Raw genomic sequence first — 20,794 nt, forward strand, 5'->3', positions numbered from 1 at the left:
GATCTTGAGCAAAGAAGACGTTAGTCATTTTCTGATGAGACCAGGGGAAGTGAGCAATTGCCCAGGGAGCTGCATGCCACATGTGAAGACATTTGGGTACACGGATATCTGGGATGTGTATGCAAGAAGGGTCACCAGGATATCATTACCCCTCTATCCCCAAAGCCGTATTAGGGTAACGGCTGTTTATTTTTATTTTTATTTTTTTAGGGCCAAGCCTGCGGCATATGGAAGTTCCCAGGCTAGGGAACAGCCTACACCACAGCCACAGCAACGCAGGATCTGAGCTGCGTCTGCGACCTACACCACAGCTCACGGGAACGCCAGATCGTTAACCCACTGAGCAGGGCTAGGGATCAAACCCGCATCCTCCTGGATACTGGTCGGATTCGTTTCTGCTGTGCCACAGTGGGAACTCCTAGCTGCTGTTTACTGAGCATCTCTGGGTGCCAGGCACTGTGCCAGGGGTGGGGCTACACAGGTAATTAAGACACAGCTCCTGCCCCTGGAAGAGGTGCATGTATATAGAACAAAGCCCACAGAGACAGAGATGACCAGCCAGTGCACAAATGCAATGAGGTGTGACAGGTGCAAAGTGTGGACCTATTCAGGGTGCAGTGGGACCACAAAGACAGAGGGCTCAATTAGGGTGAGTTGGGGGAAGACATCAGGAAGGGCTTCACAGGGAGAGGCTCCTCAGCAGAGTCCTGATGCCAAGCTAGGACATTTGTTAGCACACCAAGGGAAACAATTAATTTGAATCATTGATCTCCCCATGCCATAGGCACTCTGATCACCTGTAGGCGGCTCTCTCTCGAGATTTCTGATGGTGCCTCGAGGATGACACAACACCATTTATCTTCAGCATTAGTGAACCTGCCTGTGCGTATACACACGCACACACACACAGAGCACACTGCTTCCCAACCTCCCTCTGGTTCACTGGGATTGTCCCAATCTCACTGCACCCTGCAAAGCCTGATACACACTGGCATTGATTTCTGCCATTTTGGTCCCTTGTCCAGCCAGCTCAGCCCAGCAGGAAATACCTCCCCTGCTTCTGGACTTCCCAGTCCCCTCTCATCCAGTAGCTCTCCGGTCTTTTCTGCTTCTCCCTGCAGAGCCCCAGCCCCATCCCTGGGGGACTGGGGGATGTTCCTCACAGTGAGGGCTTGAGGGAAGGGGAGCAGCTGGTGCGGAATGGGAGCAGCGAATGGGGAAGACAGCAAAGATTCAGGCAGGCGGTGATTTTGGTTTTTTATTCTATACAAGTGGAGAGAGAGCCCCTGGGGATAGAGGGACAGCTCTGCCCTCCCAGGGGAGGAGAGGGCCCCCACCCCTAAGCTCTGCAGAGCAAGCAAGGCATTGGGAGCTTCCCTCTCTCCAGGTCGCTTCCTCCCTTCCTGTCCCTCACCCCTGCCCCCCACGCCTCATCCTGCCATCCGGAGCCTGTGGGACAGTGGCTGGCAGAGGGGCCTGGAGGTGTGGGGGCGGGTGGGGGGGTGGTCTGAGTCCTTGTGAGGCACATGTCAAGAGGAGGGCAGGGGAGGGTGCAGCAGCCGCTGTCAGTCGGTTCCTGGTTCACTGGTTCCTGGTGGGGACAAATCCAGGGAGCCCTGTTTCCTGGGCAGGGAGAGCCAGCCACCCCGTGTGGGGACACTGCGTCAGATGGATGGGTGGGAAGAGGCACCACCCTCTCACCCACCCCTCTGGCACCTGTGGAGTCAGGGGGCCGTCTTCTATCAGGCTCCAGCTTGTCACAGGACTGTGCCCGCCGTGTCCTCTTGGGCTTCAGGGGGGCGGTCCGGCGGCCTGGATCTGGGGGCCCTGAAATGACAGTCAGGGCAGGCCTGGCACATGAGTGGGGCTCACACACTGAGGGCTCGTACAGGCTGTGACTGCCAGTTGTTTGTCACTCATCCCAAGACCAGAAAGGGACCTGATGTGGGCAGCAAGGCCCCAGAGGTGCCCCCAACCCCTTCCAGCCAGGGAGCAGACCTTGGACCTCGGGCTCCTCTTGGTCCTGCTGTGAGCCAAGCCTCAGCCGGGGTTTGTTCATTCCTGGGGCTGCACCCCCAGCCTCAGCCTCCTCCCTGCTCCCTGGCTCCTGGGGGGGACGGCGGCCCCTTGGCACAGCCACTGGCTTGGGGGGTCGTGGAGCTAGAGGGGGGTCCTGCAGCTGGCAGAAGAAGGGAGATGCTGCGTCAGCGAGTTAGTCCTTCCGCCTTATCAGAGTGTCTTCTCCGCCGCCTTGCTGGCCCTCACCTTAGTGTTCTAGCAGGAGCCGGCCTCTCAGCGAATAGGGCTCCCTCTCTCTCTTCCTCCCCATCTTGAGAGGCTGGGCTGGGGCTCTTGCAGCTGGGGTTGGGGGCACTCTCCTCAGCTGGGGGATGGGAAGAGAGGAGAAACTGCAGGAAAAGACGTTCTTTTTTTTTTTTTTTTTTTTTTTTGTCTTTTGTCTTTTTAGGGCCACACCCTCTGCATATGGAAGTTCCCAGGCTAGGGGTCAAACCTTAGCTGCAGGTGCCAGCCTACGCCACAGCCACAGAGGTTAGGACTTACCCCCCACCCCGCAGGCACATCTGCATTTATGTCTCTGCTTTGTTTTTTGTTTTTTTTTTGTCTTTTTGCCATTTCTTGGGCTGCTCTCGTGGCATATGGGAGGTTCCCAGGCTAGGGGTCTAATTGGAGCTGTAGCCACCGGCCTACGCCAGAGCCACAGCAACGCAGGATTGTTAACCAGCTGAGCAAGGGCAGGGATCGAACCCGCAACCACATGGTTCCTAGTTGGATTCGTTAACCACTGCGCCACGACGGGAACTCCCTATGTCTCTGCTTTGGATGTCCCCTTCTGCTCTCACATTTCCTTAGCCTTAGGTCCCCTGGATCCTCCCTAGCCTGTCACCTCAGAGGGGCTTGGGCCAGGCTGACCCCCTTGAGCAGGGACAGAGCCAGGGCTGGGTCCCCAGGCCTGGTTGCCCATGCAGGGCTGCAGTGCCCCAGGGCCCTGCCAAGGCTGCAGCCTGGATTTCTTAGGACTCTCTGCCAGTCTGATTTAGATGATGAGGCTGGAGGAGAGGTGTCTGGCACCCTCACTGCCCCTCCCCCCACCCCATGGCTTCTGTAACCGGAGCCTGAGGATACACCACCTGGATGGGGTTGTCTGTGTGCCTGTGCCTGTATCTGTGCGGCGCGGGTGAGGATGACCTGGAGGGTGCTGGCTGGCAGTAGGTATGTGTGGGCAGAGGGAAGCCCCTGACTGTTGTGGTTCCCCCAGATGAAGGATGGTAACCTATTGCAGGTATCTTAACCACTCTGTGTGGGGGATGGGATAATCAGTGAAGATGCCCCCACGCTGGGTCAGCCTTGGGGGATGGGGCAGCAGACATGGCTTTGCCAAGCCTCAGGCCAGCCTGGCTGCCTGGGCACCGCGCCCTCATACCCTGCCCTGGGGTGGGAGTGGCGGAGGGGAGTGTCTACCTTCCCCGTCAATTTTGTTGGAGGGTCACTTTCCAGACCTGTGGGAACTGAGGCTGACGCCAAGTTGACTGGCCTTTCTTTGCCACTCCTTAGGAAAGGTACTCTGAACCCAGCAGAAGGGAGGTATCATACTATGATCCCCTCCCCTTTATGCTGGAAGCTAAATAACTTGGACGTGAATGCTGTCGGGGAGGGTGGTGGCTGAGCTAGGCCTAACACCTGGGGTGTCTGACCCCCAATGCGGGGCTCTTGCCCCTTCTGACTGGGACTTTTCTGAGCGAACAGAGGATGGCCCAGTCAACTGTTTTTGGAGGAGACCGGAATGCTTGAGGGGGCCTGGCCTGGCTAGTACTGCACACCCTCTCCCCAGCGAGGGTGCTATGGAAGGCCTTTTTACAGAGGGTACATTCAGTGGCTGGCCCCTGCCCTAAAAATTCCCCAGAGCCATCCATACAGGGTTGCTCCTGTCTGCTAAACCTGGCAAAGCCACGTCTGCTCTGTGGGGCCTTTCTGGGTTGGGTTGTTTGTTTCTCTTGGGTGTAGTTTTATACACATCCTGAAGCCGTTTTACTGTGTCACTTCTCACTGCCCCACCCTGGTTGGCTGCTGTCCCTTGGACACACCCCAGGCCTTCAGAGCTGCCGCCTAAGACAGGGCTTTCCATACCTATGTGCCACGTGGCCTCCGCGCGGCGCATGGCACTGAAGCTCGGCTTGGTGCTTTGGGGCGGTGGGGGGGGCTTCCAGGCTCCAGGCCCTGGAGTGGAGGGAGGCGGTGGGAAAGGGGTAAGGGGAAAAGGCATGTTAGGAGGGGCCCTGAGAGTGGGGTGAAGGAAGGAAGGAAGCGAGGGCCCCCGTTCTCACCTGCATCGTCCGAAGAGCGCCGTTTCTGCCAAGCCTGGACGCTGCCCTCCAGGTCTGGGCCTGTGCCCTGAAAGGACAGCTGAGTCAGGTCATAAAAAAAGGCCCGTTGGAGTTCCCGTCATGGTGCAGTGGAAAGAATCCAACTAGGAACCATGAGGTTGCAGGTTCGATCCCTGGCCTCCCTCAGTGGGTTAAGGATCCGGTGTTGCCATGAGCTGTGGTGTAGGTTGCAGATGCGGCTCGGATCCCGTGTTGCTGTGGCTGTGGTGTATGTAGGTTGGCAGCTGTAGTTCCAATTAGACCCCTAGCCTGGGAACCTCCATATACTGTGGGTGTGGCCCTAAAAAAAGCAAAAAAAAAAAAAAAAAAAAAAAAAAAAAAGAAAAGTCCCCTCTATGGGGGACTGCAGTTAGCAAGTGGCTTCTGCTCTATCTTCTCATGTCATTAGTCCCTAGACACTTGGACCATTTTCCTCACAGACTGGCACCCACACCACCTCTGGGGGCATAAGAAATGGTTTACACAAGTGAACATACTGTTGTTTTGATAGTTATGTGTTTATTTTATGTGTAGGAGGAAAAAACAAGACTAGTACAACAAGCTAGTGATTTTAAGGATGCTAAGGCTTAGATCTAGACTAAGTTTAAAAAGGTCAGTTGATTTAGTTTTGTAACTTTTTTTTTTTTTTTTTTTTTTTGTCTTTTGTCTTTTTAGGGCTGCACTTGCGGCACTTGGAGGTTCCCAGGCTAGGGATCTAATCAGAGCCGTAGCCGCCAGTCACAGCCACAGCCACAGCTACAGACAGCAATGCCAGATCCGAGCCACCTCTGTGATCTACACCACAGCTCATGGCAATGCCGGATCCCTAACCCACTGAGCAAAGCCAGGGATCAAACCGGCAACCTCATGGTTCCTAGTTGGATTTGTTTCTGCTGTGCCACAACGGGAACTCCAAAAAAGTCAGTTGATTTAAATAAAAATATTATGTAAATAGGGCCGTAGTGTGTGGCGAAGGTAAAAAGCAGTCAGAATGGTGGTAATCAAGTCACCAAAATTTGGGAAACAGAGCTGGAAGTAAATATTTTTCAGCCTATCCACTTTACAAGGGAGCAGAGGCTCCAGGAAGTTAAGTGGCATCCTGGTCACTTAACAAAATGACAACACAGGGGCAAAACTGCACATGTAGGGGCAAAACTGAAGCTAACACATTTTTTTTTTTTCGTTTTTCTTTTTAGGGCCACACTTTCGGCCCGTGGAAATTCCTGGGCTAGGGGTTAAATCGGAGCTGCTGGCCTACACCACAGCCACAGGAACGCTGGATCTGAGCCGCATCCATGACCTACACCGCAGCTTATGGCAAAGGTGTAGGTCATGGATGCGGATCCTTAACTCACTGAGTGAGGCCCGAGATCAAACCTGCATCCTCATGGATACTAGCCAGGTTCTTAACCTGATGAGCCATGATGGGAACTCCAACTAACACCTTCTAGCACAAAGCACTGCTCTTTCCACGGCCCTACCAGCGCAGGGCCGTAGAAAGGGCAGGGTGGTAGGCAGGGACCCACAGGACCCTCGGTTGGTTGCCCAGGGCTCCCCTCACCTCTCGTTTCCCGTCGAAGCTCCAACCTTTGGCTCTTCCCAACCCAGGAAGGGCGACACCATGGACCCTTGGCTGCTGTGCTGTTGCAGGGGCCTGGCCCCCCTCCCCAGGCTCTGCCCCCTCAGTGCCCTGGAACAGGTTTTCAGGTTTAGAGGCAGTTCCTGATGGACAAGGGGCTCCACGGACAGCAAGGGAGCAGGGAAGCCCCCCACCCCTACTCCCCTGCCTGGGGGCCGCCCTACCCAGACCCTGTGAGGAGTCCTTCCACTGCTCCCGTATGCACGCTGGGACTCCCAGCATGCTCTGAGGGCACCAAGCTTAGCCCAGGGAGCCAAGGAGTGGGGCATTGGGGTGAAAAAGTTCCCCTGAACCCCAAGTCCTAGCGTTCTCTCATTGATAGCCTGGGGTGGGGTGGGTGGATGGGCTACATGTAGGACAGCAAACCAGGAGGATTTGGCCCCCTGCCTCACTTACCATCTTCCTGCGGAAGGAAGGCCCCTGGCCCCCGCCAAATGTGGGGACAAGGCTGCTGTCCTCCTCTGGGCTCCAGCAGGGGGAGGAGTTATTGCCAAGACTCGGGGGATCTGGGCTGGGGGGCTCTCCTGAGTGGGGGGTGGGGGTGGGGGAGGAGGGAGGAGGAGCCCAGTGGTGGGGGACCCTGGCCCCCTGTCCCCCTTGAAGCTCCGGGGCCGGCGAAAGTGAAACAGGCCCCGGCGCCTCTTCTTCTGGAGTGGAGGCAGTGGCGGCTCCGAGAGGCCTGGCCGCAGGGTCCTCAGAGTCCGGGGGTAGCTGGGCAGGGTGGGGATGAGTTAGTGCCAAGGTCATGGGGGCCCAGGGTGGTGCCGGTGCTAGGCCAGTCCTGGCTCTTAGGACCTCCTGATTCCATTTCTCTCTCTCTTTTTTCGTCTTCTTTTTAGGGTCACATCCACGGCATGTGGAGGTTCCCAGGCTACCGGTCAAATCAAAGCTGCAGCTGCCAGCCTACACCATAGCCAGAGCCACAGCAACTCGGGATCCAAGCTGCGTCTTTGACCTACACGGCAGCTCACAGCAACGCCGAATCCTTAACCTACTGAGCGAGACCAGGGATCGAACCTGCCTTCCTCATGGATGCTGGTCAGATTGGTTTCCTCTGCGCCACGACTGGAACTCCCGGCTTCCCTTTCTCATCTAGTCTTTCCTGGCACTCCGTTACCCTATCCACATATTCTCCGGCCATGGTGCACTCCCCTTCCCCACCATGGCCCTTAGCAACCTCTTTCTTCCCAGGCATGCCTCCCCCACCTCCTCTCAGGCTCTCCAAGGGCCCCAGATCCTTCTGGAGAGATGCTGGGGAGTCCGTGTGGGACGGTGGCAGAGCACCCCCTCCAGGCCTGGTACCACTAACCACCACTCCATCCCAGGGCCTGCTGTCCCCACCCCTCCAACCCTGCTGTGGTGGTTCCCTCCGGCCCCATTCTTTCCAGCTGTCCTGAGGGGATTCAGAGAACACGGGAGCTCAGGGCCAGGTGGGGCAGAATGAGAATGTGGGGGAAATATTCCAGAAAAACCAGCTTGGGGGCACTGCCATTGAGAGGTCTCCCTGAGAGCTAGGCAGACCCGGAAGCCCTTTGAGGACCTCGGGGCCTCCTGAAATTGGGGTGGGGGTGTGCCTGGGAGCCACACCTGGAGCTTTCATCCATGACCCTTCGGCTGAAGAAGTCCTCCAGCCCCTCATCCAGGCGGGTGGCCATCCCGTTCTCCTGACGAGACCCAGGTACTGGCACCTGCTGGGAGGGAAGTCCTGTAGGATATATCATCTGGGTGAGGAGGCCTTCCCTCCATCCGAGTCCAAGTGCAAAGGGCCTTCCCCTCCGCACTTGGACTTACCTCTGCTTGGCCCCATGGAGGCTTAGACCTCAAGCCACCTAGGCATTTCCTAAGCTTGGCAGCTCTTGACTCTCTCACCAAAACGAGAACCCCACTGTGTAGCAGAAAGATTTTCTATCTGCGCCAAGGTCTAGCTCTACCCGATCCGGCTAATTCCTCTTCCATAGTCTGCCTGGGCCCCTGCCCCATCCCCCAAAGCTAGTGCCTCTGGCATTGGTGTCCTAGAGCTAGAATCCCTGGCTCTGGCATTGCCAAGTGAGGTCAGTCCTCTTGTGTGGCCTGAGGGACTCACGCTAGGCCGTCCAGGTCCCGGAGGGGTGGTCCTGGGGGGCCGAGGCCTCCCTTGTGTTTGATGCCTTAGTTTATAGCCATGAGTGGGCAGCTCAGAAAGGCCTTCCCAGGAGCCACTAGCTGTGGGCTGGCTGCTCCCGAGTCCTGAGAACCAGCCAGGGGGGATCCCCAGGCTCCCCAGCTGGCTTTCCATGTCCTGAGGGCTCCCACCTGTGGGGACAGCATTGTTAGAGGGACTAGCAGGAGGTCTGGGGAGAAAGCAGGCGGGTGAGATGGAGAACAAAGAAAGGGAAACAGGGCCATGAGCTTGGAGGCTGGAAGACTCACTAATGAAGGCAGACACTGGCCGGATCTTGCGGCAGCGTTTCTGCTTCTTGATGGCCATGGTGTCCTGCAGAGATGGAGGCGAATGGTGGGGGCAGGTGGCAAGTCCCAGCAGCCTCACCTGGAGCCTCCCATTCCTCATTGAGCCTTCTCTTTAGAGTCTACCCTGCCTCCCCTGTCCTCAGGTGGCTGAGGCACTGGGACGAGGGAAGAGGCTGGGTGGGATCGGGGTGAGGGAGGAGACCCAGTGAGGGGCAGAGAGTAGAGTCCAGGAAAGTGGAATGGGATAGCGTTTTGTAGGTTCAGGGGCAGGACCTAGGTTAAGGAGGGAGTGGGCATGGGGGCGCTCACGATGTTGGTCCCAAGTTCATCATCCGTGGTCTCCTCAAGGTCATGGTTCCGGCCTCGGCCCCGGGAGGACAGATCCTGTCCTTGGCCCGTCCCCCCTGGCGGATCTGACAGTGTCCTTAGCTGGGCCAAGTGTCGGGCCTGGGGAGGGACAGGTGTGAACAGGATCCTGAGGAAGCTGCCCCCCTTCCAGGACCTTGTTGGGGAGGGGCGGCGGGGGAAGATGGGGTGATGTGGGGTGGAGGGCCTGCCTGGGCCTTACCAGGCTCTTGTGGGAGTGGTATAGCTCCTGCAGGATCTCGTCCACTATGGAGTTGGTCAGGTAGGTGACGACTGAGAGCTTCACTTCACTGTGGGCACAGGTGGGGCTGCTCAGCTTCCCCCTCCCTGCCCCCGAGCCTCCGCCCCAGCCTCCCCCAGAGGGCCACGGAGACATCTGAGGTCTACCATCCAGTTCCACCCACAGCCCCTCCCGCCTTGGGGTGTGTGGATGCGGAGGGTGGATGAAGAGGAAGTGAGGGGAAGGAGGAAGAGGGGGGCTCTGGGTCAGGTCCCCGGAGCTCCAGTGGAACAGGGGAGAGTAAATTGGGGGTGCCGAGTGAACCCTGCTGGTCTCTGCTGTGAGAGCAGAAATCGGCAGCATCTTGAACCTGGCTGTTTCCCACGCAGGTTGGTGTAATAATTTTCCTTTGCTTTGGTGACAGGTTGCGCCCTGATTGGAATGGAAGAGCTCTAGGGGCCATGAACACTTGGGGGCAGAGGCTGTGCCGTCCATGTACCCCTCTTCTTTGCCTGTGCCTCCGAGGAGGCTGTCCTCTGTGTCTAGGGGGCAATTCCTGGGGTAGGTGTGTGGCTATGTGTGTGTACACCTGTGTGCACTGCCTGGCCTCCAAAACCCCAGCTCAGCACTTAGACTTCGAGGGCAAAGACCAGTCAGACCCTAAAGAGCAAGGTTGCAGTTGGTTAAAGATTCATTCCCTCATAATGGAGAGTGTGTCATTCATTATTCATTGCTGATCGCTGGGCCCCAAGTCCCTAAGTGCTCGAGGCCAAGTCCAGCCGGCCCCAGCCCCGCCCCCGCCTCTCACTCCAGCTTGTTCTGAATGTCCTGGCCCGCCTGCTCCAGCAGCGCCCCTCGGATGAAGTTCCGGGGCACAGTGACACGCTCGGCCACATTGCTCAGCATCTTGTTGTGCCCTTCGGCCACCCGCATGGCCACGGGGCATAGCTCCTGCGTTAGGCTGACCATGGACTCCAGGATCACCTAGTAGGAGGGGAAAGGAGGCCGGAGCCCCAGGGAGGGCAGGGTCAGGGCTGGCACCACAGCGGAAGGGACTCCAGCCTGTTTATTCCAGCTCTTGCCAAGGTCACAGGGCTAGTTAGCAGCAGAGTCTTGCACACTCAGGCTTCCTCACATCCTAGCCATCCTAACACATGGACTATGGACAGGGGGGAGTCAGTCCAAGGATCAGACTCCAGAGGGAGAGGTCAGAGATGAGGGGCTAAGGCTGAAGGTAGCAGCAAACATCCAAGCCCGGGTTCCTAGCAATGCCTCTCCCAGTGGGAGTATGGTCTCCTCTCTTCATTTCCTTCTTGCGCACAGTCCTCTCCCCAGGCTGTCCTCAGCCTTCTGCTTAGGGCCTTGGGCAGCCCTGGCTCCCTCCCCGGGACTTGCCTGCAGCTCCTTGTCCACAGCCTTGGATACCTCACTGGCTACTGACTCCAGCCTCTGCCGCACAGGCCCGTCGTTGGCCAGCATGTGGCCCAGCTCATAGAGGCTGGGAAACAGCTGGGGAAGGAAGGGGCTCTGATCAGAAGGGCAGAATCAGGCCTCACTAGGTCCCTGGGGACCCTGGGCTAGGAGGGCAGATGCCCGGAGCAGGGCCTGCACACTCCCTGGCCTTCTTGGGCCGTCCAGACCATCAGGGGCGGGTGGGGCTGCAGAGAGCTCACCGCCCGGGAGTTCTTGGCGTCCTTGATGAGGTCCCGGGCGTAGAGCAGCTCATCCTGCACAGGCTCCAGGGGGCACAGCCTCAGGGCCCGAACCTCCTCCTGCACCCGTCCGCACAGCCTCTGCAGCATCTGTGGCACAGGTGGCAAGAGTGTCAGGGGGAGACCCCAGGCATCTTCACCTTCCCAGGTGAGCCCCCTGGGCCCCCCATTTCTGGGCCCAGTTAGGCAGTGCTACTGGTGCTAGCACTGACGGGTAAGTGTGATGGGGGGGGCCTGTTCCCTCTTCTGGGGCTGCCCTCTTCCATGCTTGGTGCAGCTCCCAGGCCTGTGCCCTCTTGCCAGCCCCCTTGACGGCTGACCCCTTGCTGTTTGACCATATTTTCTCTCACTTTGGGGACCCACATCCTGCACGTCTATTATTTTTGCTTTCCCACGTGCACGATCCAGTTGTGGACATCACATAATGCCTCTGTCGTGCTGCCTCCCCGCCCTGCGCTCCATCACATGACACCCATGCCCAGCATGCCCCGGGCGTGCCCCCTGTGGCCCAGAGGGAAACGTTTACTTGCTCGGCGCTGCTGGTCACCAGGCCCTGCTGCAGCCTGAAGGCCTGTTCCTGGGGACACGTCTGGGAATGGTTATTCCTCACCAAGCACCACTGGATCTGGAGATGATGGGTTCGGCAGGGAGAGGGGGTGAGGGCCAAGTGGTGCGGGCTGGCCCCCGCCCCTCGGGTTCCACCCTGCTTAGGCTGCCACCTTCTGCCAGACGTCCTCGGTGCGCTCGGGGGCGCTGCGGTAGGCTTGGGAGATGTCGCTCACAGGGAAGGACATGAAGCGCAGCGTGTGGTTGCTGTGGGACAGAGCAGCACAGCTGGGGGGGCAGAGGTGTCAGGAGAGGCACCCGCTCCAACCCCCACCTCTTGCTGACCAGCCCCCTCTCCTGGGGCCCTTCCTAACCTTTCTGCGCAATTAGGTCAAGTGGGCTGGGTTTGGGCTGGAGTAGTCCCGGCCTGGTCCAGGTTCAGGGAGGCTGGGGGCCTGGGTCAGGGCCGGGCCCTGGTCTACTCACCTCTCTAGGGCCCTTGCAATGTCCAGAAAGCCCAGGGCAGATGTATTGTTCCGATCCCACAGGATAGTCCTGGGGAAAGGATGAGCACTAGGCTGTTACCCCTCCCCCACCTCTTTTTTTGGGGGGTGCTGTACCCACAGCATATGGAGGTTCCCAGGCTAGGGGTCCAATCGGAGCTACAGCTGCTGGCCTATATCAGAGCCACAGCAATGTGGGAACCAAGCCCCATCTGCGACCTATACCACAGCTCACGGCAATGCTGGATTCTTAACCCACTGAATGAGACCAGGGATCGAACCTACAACCTCATCGTTCCTAGTCAGATTTGTTTCTGCTGCGCCTCGACGGGAAGTCCACCCCTCCCTCTCTTAGAGGGCAGGGACACCCCCCACCCCCCTAGGCAATGAGGCTGACTCAGAGATGATTCTGGGAACCAACTCTGGTTCCCAGAAACTGGCGGACAGAGCAGCGAGGCAGCAGGGAGGGCCTGTGTAAGGCGGGGTGGAGGGCTGGGGCTCAGATCAGAGGGTCCAGGTGTGGGCCCCACCTGAGGGAGGAGTTTATCTGCAGGGCCTTAGACAGCATCTTGGCCCCGATGTCCTCCATGCCATTGCCGCTCAGATCCACCTTAGCCAGGCAGGTGTTGCTGCCCAGGGCATTGATGAGGATGCTGGTGCGAAGCTTCAGCCGGGAGTCTGCCACGGACAGTGACTGCAGGGACTGTGTGGGCAAGTACGGGGTTGGGCCCCGTCCCCACAGATCCCGTCACCGCAGGTCCCCTCCCAGGCCCAGGCACTCACGCAGTCCTCTTCCTGGATCAGCTGCACCAGCTTGTGGAGGATCTCCTCCAGGGTCCTGCGGGGAGTGGGGGCTCAGAGTAGGAGGGAGGGGGCTGGGGTCATGCTATTGGAGCAGCAGAGAGGTGGCCAGAGGCAATACAGCGAGCCCCAAAGGATAGGCGGATGATGGCGTGAGGGTCTGTGGGTGGAGGGAGGGGGCCTCACTTGGCTTTGACGTTGAAGTTCTTGCCCAGGAACAGGTGCTTGAGAGACTTGTTCTTGCCAAGTGCAGGCACCAGCGTCAGGAGGTCCGAGTCAAACCCTGGCCAACAGATGGGAGAGGCCTGGCCTTGAGGCCCAAGGCTCACCAGGGTCTCCTTAGGGCTTTTCCCCCATGCTCTAGGCCCCTGTCCCTACCTGGCCTCCAGGAAGGGAGGTGCCCCCACTCACCATTGTCTGACAGATCTAGGCTGCCCACACAGGTGACAGCCCCCAGCTGCTCCTGCAAAGCCTGGGCTCCAGCTGAGCGCAGCTGCAGGGACACAGTAGGGGGTGGGGCAGGGAGGCAGGGTAGGGGTGGAGGAGAGGACACTTTTAATGCTGAGAAATAAGAGTAGTCAGCCAGGATTCAAGGTCAAACCAGGTCTCTTGGTGTAAAATCAGGAGACCCTTTCTCTCTCTCTCTCTCTCTCTCTCTTTTTTTTTTTTTTTTTGCTTTTTAGGGCCTCATTAGCAGTATATGGAGATTCCCAGGCTAGGGGTTCAATCAGGGTAGGGGTTCAGAGCTATAGCTGCTGGCCTACACCACAGCCACAGCCATAGCAGCAGCAGCACCAGATCTGAGCCGTGTCTGCAGCCTACACCGCAGGTCACGGCAATACCAGATCCTTAACCCACTGAGCGAGGCCAGGGATCTGACCCGCAACCTCATGGTTCCTAGTCAGATTTGTTTCCACTGGGCCACAACGGGAACTCCAGGACCCTTTCTCTACACCAGATCCTTTCTTAGGGCTCTCTTCCCTCACTTCCGTCAGGAAAATCTGGGGCGGCTGCTCTGGAGACAGCTTGCTCCTGCCCTCTGGTGGGGGAGCGTGGTATCTCCCACCCCAAAGAGGTCACGAAGGAGCTCCTGGAGACTGAAAATGACCTCTAGATAGAGGGACGCAGACCACAGTCCAAGAGGGGACAGAGGGAATGTAGTCAGGTCTGGGGGGGGTCACAGAGGAGTAGCGCGGAGGCCCGATGGAGCCAGGGCTTGACTTAGGTCAGAGGAACGAACGGTGGGCGATGGATGGGGGACTGAGGGCTCACCTCGCAGCTGCTGAGGTCCAGATGCAGATCGCTGAGGTGACTGTTGAGGGAGAGGCCCTGGAGCAGCGCCCTGTGGGAGGAAGGTCAGCAGGCCCACCTTTACTCCTCTCCCCGTTCTTCCGAGGTTCCCCCTCGGACGCCCCCCAACCCTGCACCCACCCGACCTGAGGGCCTCCAGGGGCAGCCTTGTGGCCGACAGGTTGACGTGGCTCAGAGTGTAGGCGCTGCTGAAGAACTGCTTGAAGGCTGCTGGGGCTTCCCGGCCCTTTCTGCGGAGACACCTGGGGTCAGCAAGGGAGGGGGCGCCCACGGTTGGCCCTGCCCCCTGCACCCCTGTGCCCCCACCTGTGGGAGCAGCTGTTGCGCGCCAGGTTGAGGTAGGTGAGGTGGGAGCAGCAGCCATGGAGCAGGGCACCCAGAAGCTGTCAGGGGAGACAGGGTGTGTCTCGTGGGGCCAGGATTCCCTCCTCTCTCCCCACCGAGGTCCTGGTGCTTCCCCCTCGGTGGGCAGTCTATGCGGGCCCCACTGTGCCTGCCCACGCAGCCCCTTCGAGCCTCAGTTTTCCCTCTGTGGAAAGTGGGTCTATCCCACATGCTTGGCCCCCAGGGGTGTGAGAGGCTCACAGGCAGTGGACATGGAAAGCCAGGGCCACGGCAGGCTCATAAGGTGCCTGGTGCAAGTTAGGGAAGGGGTCCTGTCCTCCTCCTTCTGCTCTGTGTGGGAGTGCCTAGCTGGGGAATGGACCTGGGCTGGCTCTTAGGCACAGCCAGAACAACCAAGACACAGTGTGGCACAGGTGTGAGCTTTGTCGTTGCTTTGTAATTCAGCTGAACCTGAAACCATCCGGCCAGCTCTGCCCACCTCCATACTCAAGGCGGGGGTGAGGCAGAGACCCACTCTGGCCTCCCCAGATCCCTGCAGGCTGGGTTCCCCCATCACCAAGCCCTCACCGAGTCAATGGCACAGTCGGTCCCCGCCAGGTCCAGGTGTACCAGGGCGTTGGGCTGGGCCAGGAAACTGTAGAGGGCCTGGGAAGGAAGGACAGAAGGGCTGCAGGGGAAGAGGTGACAGAGCCCCTCCCCTCCTAGGGGCAAAAGGGCAGAGAGTCTAGGCTCTGAAGCCTGAACGTGCTTCTACAGGGGCTTGAGGCTACATTCATGCACTCACATTGGCCTCGTCTGTGGCGAGCAGCCCAGGGTTCTTGCTCAGGTCCAGGTATCGAAGGGAGCTGGCAAAGGCCGGATTGGCCCCGAAGGTCTGGCCCAGTGCCTGGAGCCCTGCGCACAGCGGGCACTGGGCTGGGTTGGCCCCCACCCCCACCTCGTTCCCTTGTACACAGCTCTTCCCGGCTACCAAAATGTGGCTCCTTTCCCTTCCTTGATCCCCGGAATGCTGTGTGACTGCGTGGGTACTCTCCCTGGGGCTCAAAACCTAGGCAGCACTGTGAGGGCCGGAGAGGGTGGGTCCGAGTCAGAGATCAGGGGTCCTGGGGCAAGTACCTCGAGGGGAAATGGCAGTCTTGGCCAGGCACAGCTTGGTGAGGCCAGTGGGAAAGCAGAGGAGCTGCTGGCTCAGACTGAGGAAACCTGAGGAGAGAGAAATGGGCCCCCTGAGAGGTGGGCTTAGGGGCAGGTGGTGCAGAGTCAGACTGGGGGCTTGAGCGGATGCTGGCCTGGGTCAAGAATGGCAGAATTGGGACAGGGGCTGGCATCAGGTCGGAGAGCCGGGTTGGACTCTGGGTTGGGACAAGGGGTCTGCATTGTGGTGGGGGTAGGATTCAGGGCTGGGGCTCACCCTTGTCCTCGATGGGGTTGTGGGACAGAGTGAGGGCATGCAGCACACAGCTCCCGTTCTCCCCAAACACCCCGGCCAGCTTCTGGACAAAGTCCCTTCAGGGGAGGGGAGGAAGGATGTGTTTGTCCCAGGCCCCGGGCTTCCCCTCCTCCTCCACCTGCCTGCCTGGCTGGGGCTGCAATGCTTAGAGGCCCCCACCGGCGGGGAGCAGCTTGGGGCCTGCCAGGGAGTTTGTCACCACTCTGGAGTACCTAGGAAGTTGTGCAGAGACAAAGCCTAGCTTTGGGTCCTCCAGACCAGAGCAGCGCACTCTGCTCAGTGGTTGATGGCGGAAAAGGGGCAGGGCATATGGAGATACTGGGGAAAGCCATGGAGTTGGGGGGGCAGGAGGCTTAGGTGTGCCTTGCCTGGAGCCCTCTTGGGGCCTCAGTCTCCTCTTCTGTAAAGCGAGGAGCCGGGTGAGATAGTTCAGAGGCCCATAGCATGCACTGAGGTTCCGGGACCCTAAGAATACATCAAGGGGCCACCACTGCCCAAAGAGGAGGCTGGCCTCACGTCTTAAGCCCAGCGTTGTCCAGCACCAGCTCTTCCAGGCTCCCCGACTTGCTGAGGGTGTGTAGCACCTGTTCGAGCACTTCAGAGCCCTGAGGAGAGTGGGTCATGTGATCAGGAGCCAGAGAGGGCATGGCTCTCCCCTCCCCACCCTGCCCCTCCTAGACTCTACCAGCCGCAGGTCCTTGCAGTAGAGTTTGGTGAACCATTGGTTGTAGGCCAGGGCTGCCACCATTAGGGCCAAGTCTCTATGGGGAGATTGAAAGGGGCGGGAAAGTGGTGAACAGGTGGCTGGGGCAGAAAGAAAAGACTAAGGAAGGGATGGCTGGCCTGGGGAAAGCCTAGAGGAGTAGAAGGCAGTGGGGGTGCGGGCTGGGAGACAGAGCTGAGGTTGTGGGTGGGAATGGAAGAGAGAACCTAAAAGGGCTGGGGCTGGACAGGGGTTGGAATGGGAGGGTTGAGTAACCTCCATCTGCTTACCGGCTCTCCAAGTGGCTGAAATCCAAAAGATTGAACTCCCGGTTATCCTCGGCATGATAGATGGTGTCCACGTCCTTGGAGAGGTGGAACGGGCTCACACCTGCTCCCCTCCTCCTCCTCAGCCCCCTGCCTCTGGGTCCCGCCTGCCCACCTGCCAGGTCCCTGCCCAACGCACCCATTGCACCTCCTCACGGCAGTGCAGCCCGTTGTAGTCACACAGGGCAGCGTAGGTCTCGGAGAAGCCACCTGTGGGGCAGGAGATGGGCTGGCTCCTTGAGGGGTAAGGGGGTGGGGAACAGACTTGAAGTTTAAGGAAAGGTCAAGGTCATTGTATGTACCCGTGTCCTGGGGTCCTGCTACATTGTGAACCTCTGAGGTCCGGGAATGTGGAGTCTCAGGGGAGGCAGAGCCCTACACCCAGAGGACTCAGAGCGGGGGGCAGGGTGGGCAGGGTGTGGGCCCCACTTTCCTCACGTCTGCCCTGCTCACCACAGACACTGTGCGTGGTGGATGTGGAAGTCTCAGAGTTGGGGGATGTGTCTCGGGGCCCTTCTGGGGTGTCCGCATTTCCACGCCGGATTAGACTCCTGGAAAACGAACAAATCCATCCCAAGAGGGGGAAAGAGCCTCTCAATTCTTTCTCTGTTATAGCTTCTGGATCCCCAGGAAAAGCAGGAGCGGGGACATGAGAGCTCTTCTCCTTGGTGTCCCAGGGGCCCAGGTGCAGGGGAAGGAGGGAGGCAGGAAGGGAGGTCTCCACACTGTCGAACACCTCGAGAGACTCCTCCTTTGCCACTCACCCAGGGCCAGGGCAGACCTTGGAGAGGGCAGAGCTCACATGTCGGGTCACCTGGTCCACGCTCTCAGCTGATGGCAGCCGCAGGCTCACCATTCCACGCTCCGTCTCCACTAGGATCTAGGGGAGAGGAAGCAGTGGGGCCTCAGATGCAGGCTCCCTCCTCCTGCCAGCCCAAGGGTGAGGCCCAAGCCCTGATGCTCGCCTGGTTCTGACTGAGCGTGTTGAAGGCGCGGATCTCCAGGACATTGAAGGAGCTTTCCACCTGTGGGGAGGGGGCACGGGAATGCCCCGCTGATGGTCAGAGCCTGGCTGCCAGGCTCGGGGTGGGGGGAGGGGAGAGGTGCATGCCAGCTGCTCTCCTGCTCGTCAGCCCAACTCACCTTGGCTGGGACTTTAAGGGGGAAGATGTGGAGGCGCCAGGAGGTCAGGGCCTTCAGAGAGAGGAAACATCAGCAGCTCATAGGAGCTTCCTGGGCCCTAGTCACACTGCCCCCTTCAGCCCATGTGCACCCCTGTTGGCAGTGACCCTCTGCTCTGGAAGCTCCTCCCCATCATGCCCCACCCTAGGCTCCTGGACATCCACGGAGTCCAGCCTCCCCATGCCCCACGCTAGGTCTTTTCAGCTCTCTTCCACCTCTGTCTCCTCTGCCGCCCAGCCTCCTTGCCCTTCTCAGCCCGGGTGCCCTTGATACCACCTCCCCTCCCCCAGCCCAGTGCCCTCACCAGCACTCGGTCCTCGAACTTCTTGGGCTTCGTCTCCAGCTTCACACGGTGTTGTTGGAGCACAGCCCCTTGGCTCAGGCATCTTCGGATGCTGTCTGCAGGCGGGGGTGAGGTGGGCTGCTCAGAGCTCTCCTTACCCTGGCAACCCCCACTTACCCAAGGCGCTCCAGGGGTCAGGTGGGAGGGGAGGGGAGAGAATCAGAGAGAGGCAAAGAAGGACCGGGACTGAGACCTTTCCTTCTTGGGTGACTTTTCTTTTTTATTAGAGAGGCTGGAGGGTGTGGAGAAAACCGAGGGGGGACAGTAGCTGAGTGACACTGTGAGAGAATGTGAAGGATTTTTCTGACCCGTGTAGTCCAGCAGCTGTGGACACATCCACAGTGAGTCAGTGTGGGGAGTGTGGGGGTGTCCCTTTGACTATATTTTAGGTGGTCTGGGTGTGAGTGTCTGCCTTTTACTATGCATGTAAAGAAGATGCCAGGGAGCCCGTGTGTGGTATTGGTGGGCATGGCTAAGTGTGAATGAGTATGCTGTGCTTGCAGTTGTGAAAGGGGCATAGAGCCAGCCAGTTCTGAGTAGGGGGTAGGGAGGTAGGAAGGAGTGTTTAAATGAGTCCCAAACCCATCTGCTGGCGAAACCATCCAGATATCCCAGTATGTATGTGCATGTGTGTGTGTGTGCTGTTTCTGCAAAGATGTGTGTACACACATCTCAAGATTGTGCTTGTGTGTGTGTGGAGGTGTGGGAAATTGAAACGGTGCAGAGCATGCCTCTGAGTATCCTTGAGCGTCCTGGTCTCTGCGTGGGCTAGCCTGTGCTCCCGCCTCTGGGGGTCAGGGTTGTGGCAGAGCTAGGGGATCGGCCCTTGGTTTGGACCAAGTCTAAGAACTGCTGCAAGGCAGGAGAGGCCTTGAGGTGTTGGGTGAGGGGGGTAGAGAGAAGAGGGCAGGCTGGGACCGGGGCCGTGGTAGGAGAGCTGCAGAGACCCTCCTCTTGGTTTTTGCTCCAATTCGGGCCCTCTTTCCTGACTCCCTTCTTTGCCCCACTGGCCGGGGTGCAGAGACGGGCTGCCATGGGGCTCTCCGGAGCCAGTTCCGGGGCGGGGCCCAGAGGAGGAAGGGTGTTGAGCCCAGAGGCGGTCAGGACCTGGGGCAGCTCCCATCACCCGGCGGGGCGGGCCTGGCCCCGCCCGGCGGGGAAACGGGGACTCTCTGGAGGAGAGACTGGATGCTTCGCCGAGGGTTGGGCCAGGATTGCTGAGAGTCAGCCCCAGGGAGCGTAAAGGGACTGCATCTGTCACTGAAGATCGGGACGGGAGGCTCTGGGACAGGAAGGTCCTGACAGGGTGAGAAGAGGGGGCCAGCGGAGGATGCTCTGGGGACAGCGATACCCCGAGCTGGGATGCAGGGGCAGGGGGGTGCCTTGGAATGGGGATGCATGAGGGGCGGGAGGCACCGGGGTGTACCGCGGAGAGGAACGCACTGGGTCTGGGAGGCTCCCGGACGGGGCGTCCCGGAGACCACCGCAGCCTCGTACCTTGCAGCTCGCGGGTGAGCTCCGCGCTGGACTTGGCCATGGCGGCCGTTGCTGCCGGTGTTGCTGCAGAGGAGCCGCTGCCGCCGCTGCCGCCGCCGGGGAGCCGCGGCACATGCTAGACCCGGCTCCGGCAGGGCCCCGGCGCTGAGCGCTGCAGCAGCCGCGGAGCCCGCTCCTGTCAGGGGCGGCTGCGCGAGCGCTCCTCCCCCCGCCTCGGAGCGCCGGGTCTCCCGCCCCTCCCGGAGAGGTGCCAGACTGAGCATGCGCGCCGCGCCTCGGAGCCGCGTGAGACCCCGCGCGCGCTCGCGCCCACCCCTCCCGCCGGCCCCCGCGTGCGACGCCCTGTGCTTGTCTCCTGGAGCCCGGGTCATCTCCCAGGCGGGGGGCAGGGTCCCCACTTTTCGTGTCACCCCACTCCTCGGGCACTGTGAGCAGAACCCATTTCTTTTGTTTGTAGCTCTGTGTACCCCTTGCCGGGTCATTCTTGCAAGGCTCCTCCCTTTTCATTTCTTGCTCGGGACCCGTCCAGGTTGTCCTTGCTGAACCGCGAAGGAAGGAACTCGCGGCTGAGGGCAATGTTGGGAGAGGACCTGGCCGGATCTAGAGCAGTTTATCCTTCTTTTCCCGCTTGCCCAGCCTTGGGGATCCCTGCGGCGTCCTTGGCACCGTCCCCGCGGGTGTGCGGCCGAGAGTAGCACCTGGGAATTCCCGCGCCACCTCCTCCCTGCTGGCAGCTCTGCAAACACCTCCATCCCCATCCCGGAGCCTTACGCTCAGGTCCTGGAGACAGGGAGGAAGGCTAAGGGGATGCAGACTTGGGATCCAGGAGAACCTTAAGGGCATCCCGTCCACTCAAATTTAGGCTCTCTGCTTGGCTAACACACCTATGCACCCTACGCTGAAAAATGAACATTGATTCAAACCACTGTGATCATTTGCATTTTCTTTGCACTAGATTTGCACGTCGTTGATTTCTAACCCTGTTCCCTCCAATCCAGGTTTCCTTCTCCCATATCCCTC

At 59.3% G+C, this 20,794-nt stretch overlaps 1 protein-coding gene and 1 long non-coding RNA gene across 2 annotated transcripts; one reads left to right on the plus strand and one right to left on the minus strand.

Annotated features, from left to right (window-relative positions):
* Window positions 1,245–19,960, minus strand: CARMIL3 (capping protein regulator and myosin 1 linker 3). The gene is given in 41 exon segments (XM_021099222.1): window positions 1,245–1,591; window positions 1,717–1,827; window positions 1,999–2,181; window positions 2,267–2,383; window positions 4,147–4,236; window positions 4,344–4,410; window positions 5,944–6,072; window positions 6,418–6,542; window positions 6,545–6,732; window positions 7,609–7,709; window positions 8,105–8,313; window positions 8,431–8,494; window positions 8,779–8,916; window positions 9,038–9,125; window positions 9,864–10,039; window positions 10,451–10,564; window positions 10,729–10,857; window positions 11,294–11,392; window positions 11,487–11,580; window positions 11,800–11,868; window positions 12,347–12,519; window positions 12,600–12,654; window positions 12,804–12,900; window positions 13,029–13,110; window positions 13,890–13,959; window positions 14,054–14,158; window positions 14,235–14,311; window positions 14,841–14,918; window positions 15,058–15,167; window positions 15,390–15,476; window positions 15,685–15,779; window positions 16,240–16,328; window positions 16,409–16,484; window positions 16,717–16,790; window positions 16,892–16,962; window positions 17,206–17,303; window positions 17,517–17,632; window positions 17,718–17,777; window positions 17,896–17,946; window positions 18,239–18,333; window positions 19,775–19,960. Coding segments are annotated over 41 exon segments (4,116 nt in total). The 5' UTR covers window positions 19,815–19,960; the 3' UTR covers window positions 1,245–1,565.
* On the plus strand, window positions 18,358–20,696 carry LOC106504467. Its single transcript, XR_001297957.2, has 2 exons — window positions 18,358–19,583; window positions 19,782–20,696. It is a non-coding gene; the product is annotated as an uncharacterized LOC106504467 (long non-coding RNA).

This window comes from Sus scrofa, chromosome 7, assembly GCF_000003025.6.
Source record: "Sus scrofa isolate TJ Tabasco breed Duroc chromosome 7, Sscrofa11.1, whole genome shotgun sequence".
Classification (NCBI taxonomy): domain Eukaryota; kingdom Metazoa; phylum Chordata; class Mammalia; order Artiodactyla; family Suidae; genus Sus; species Sus scrofa.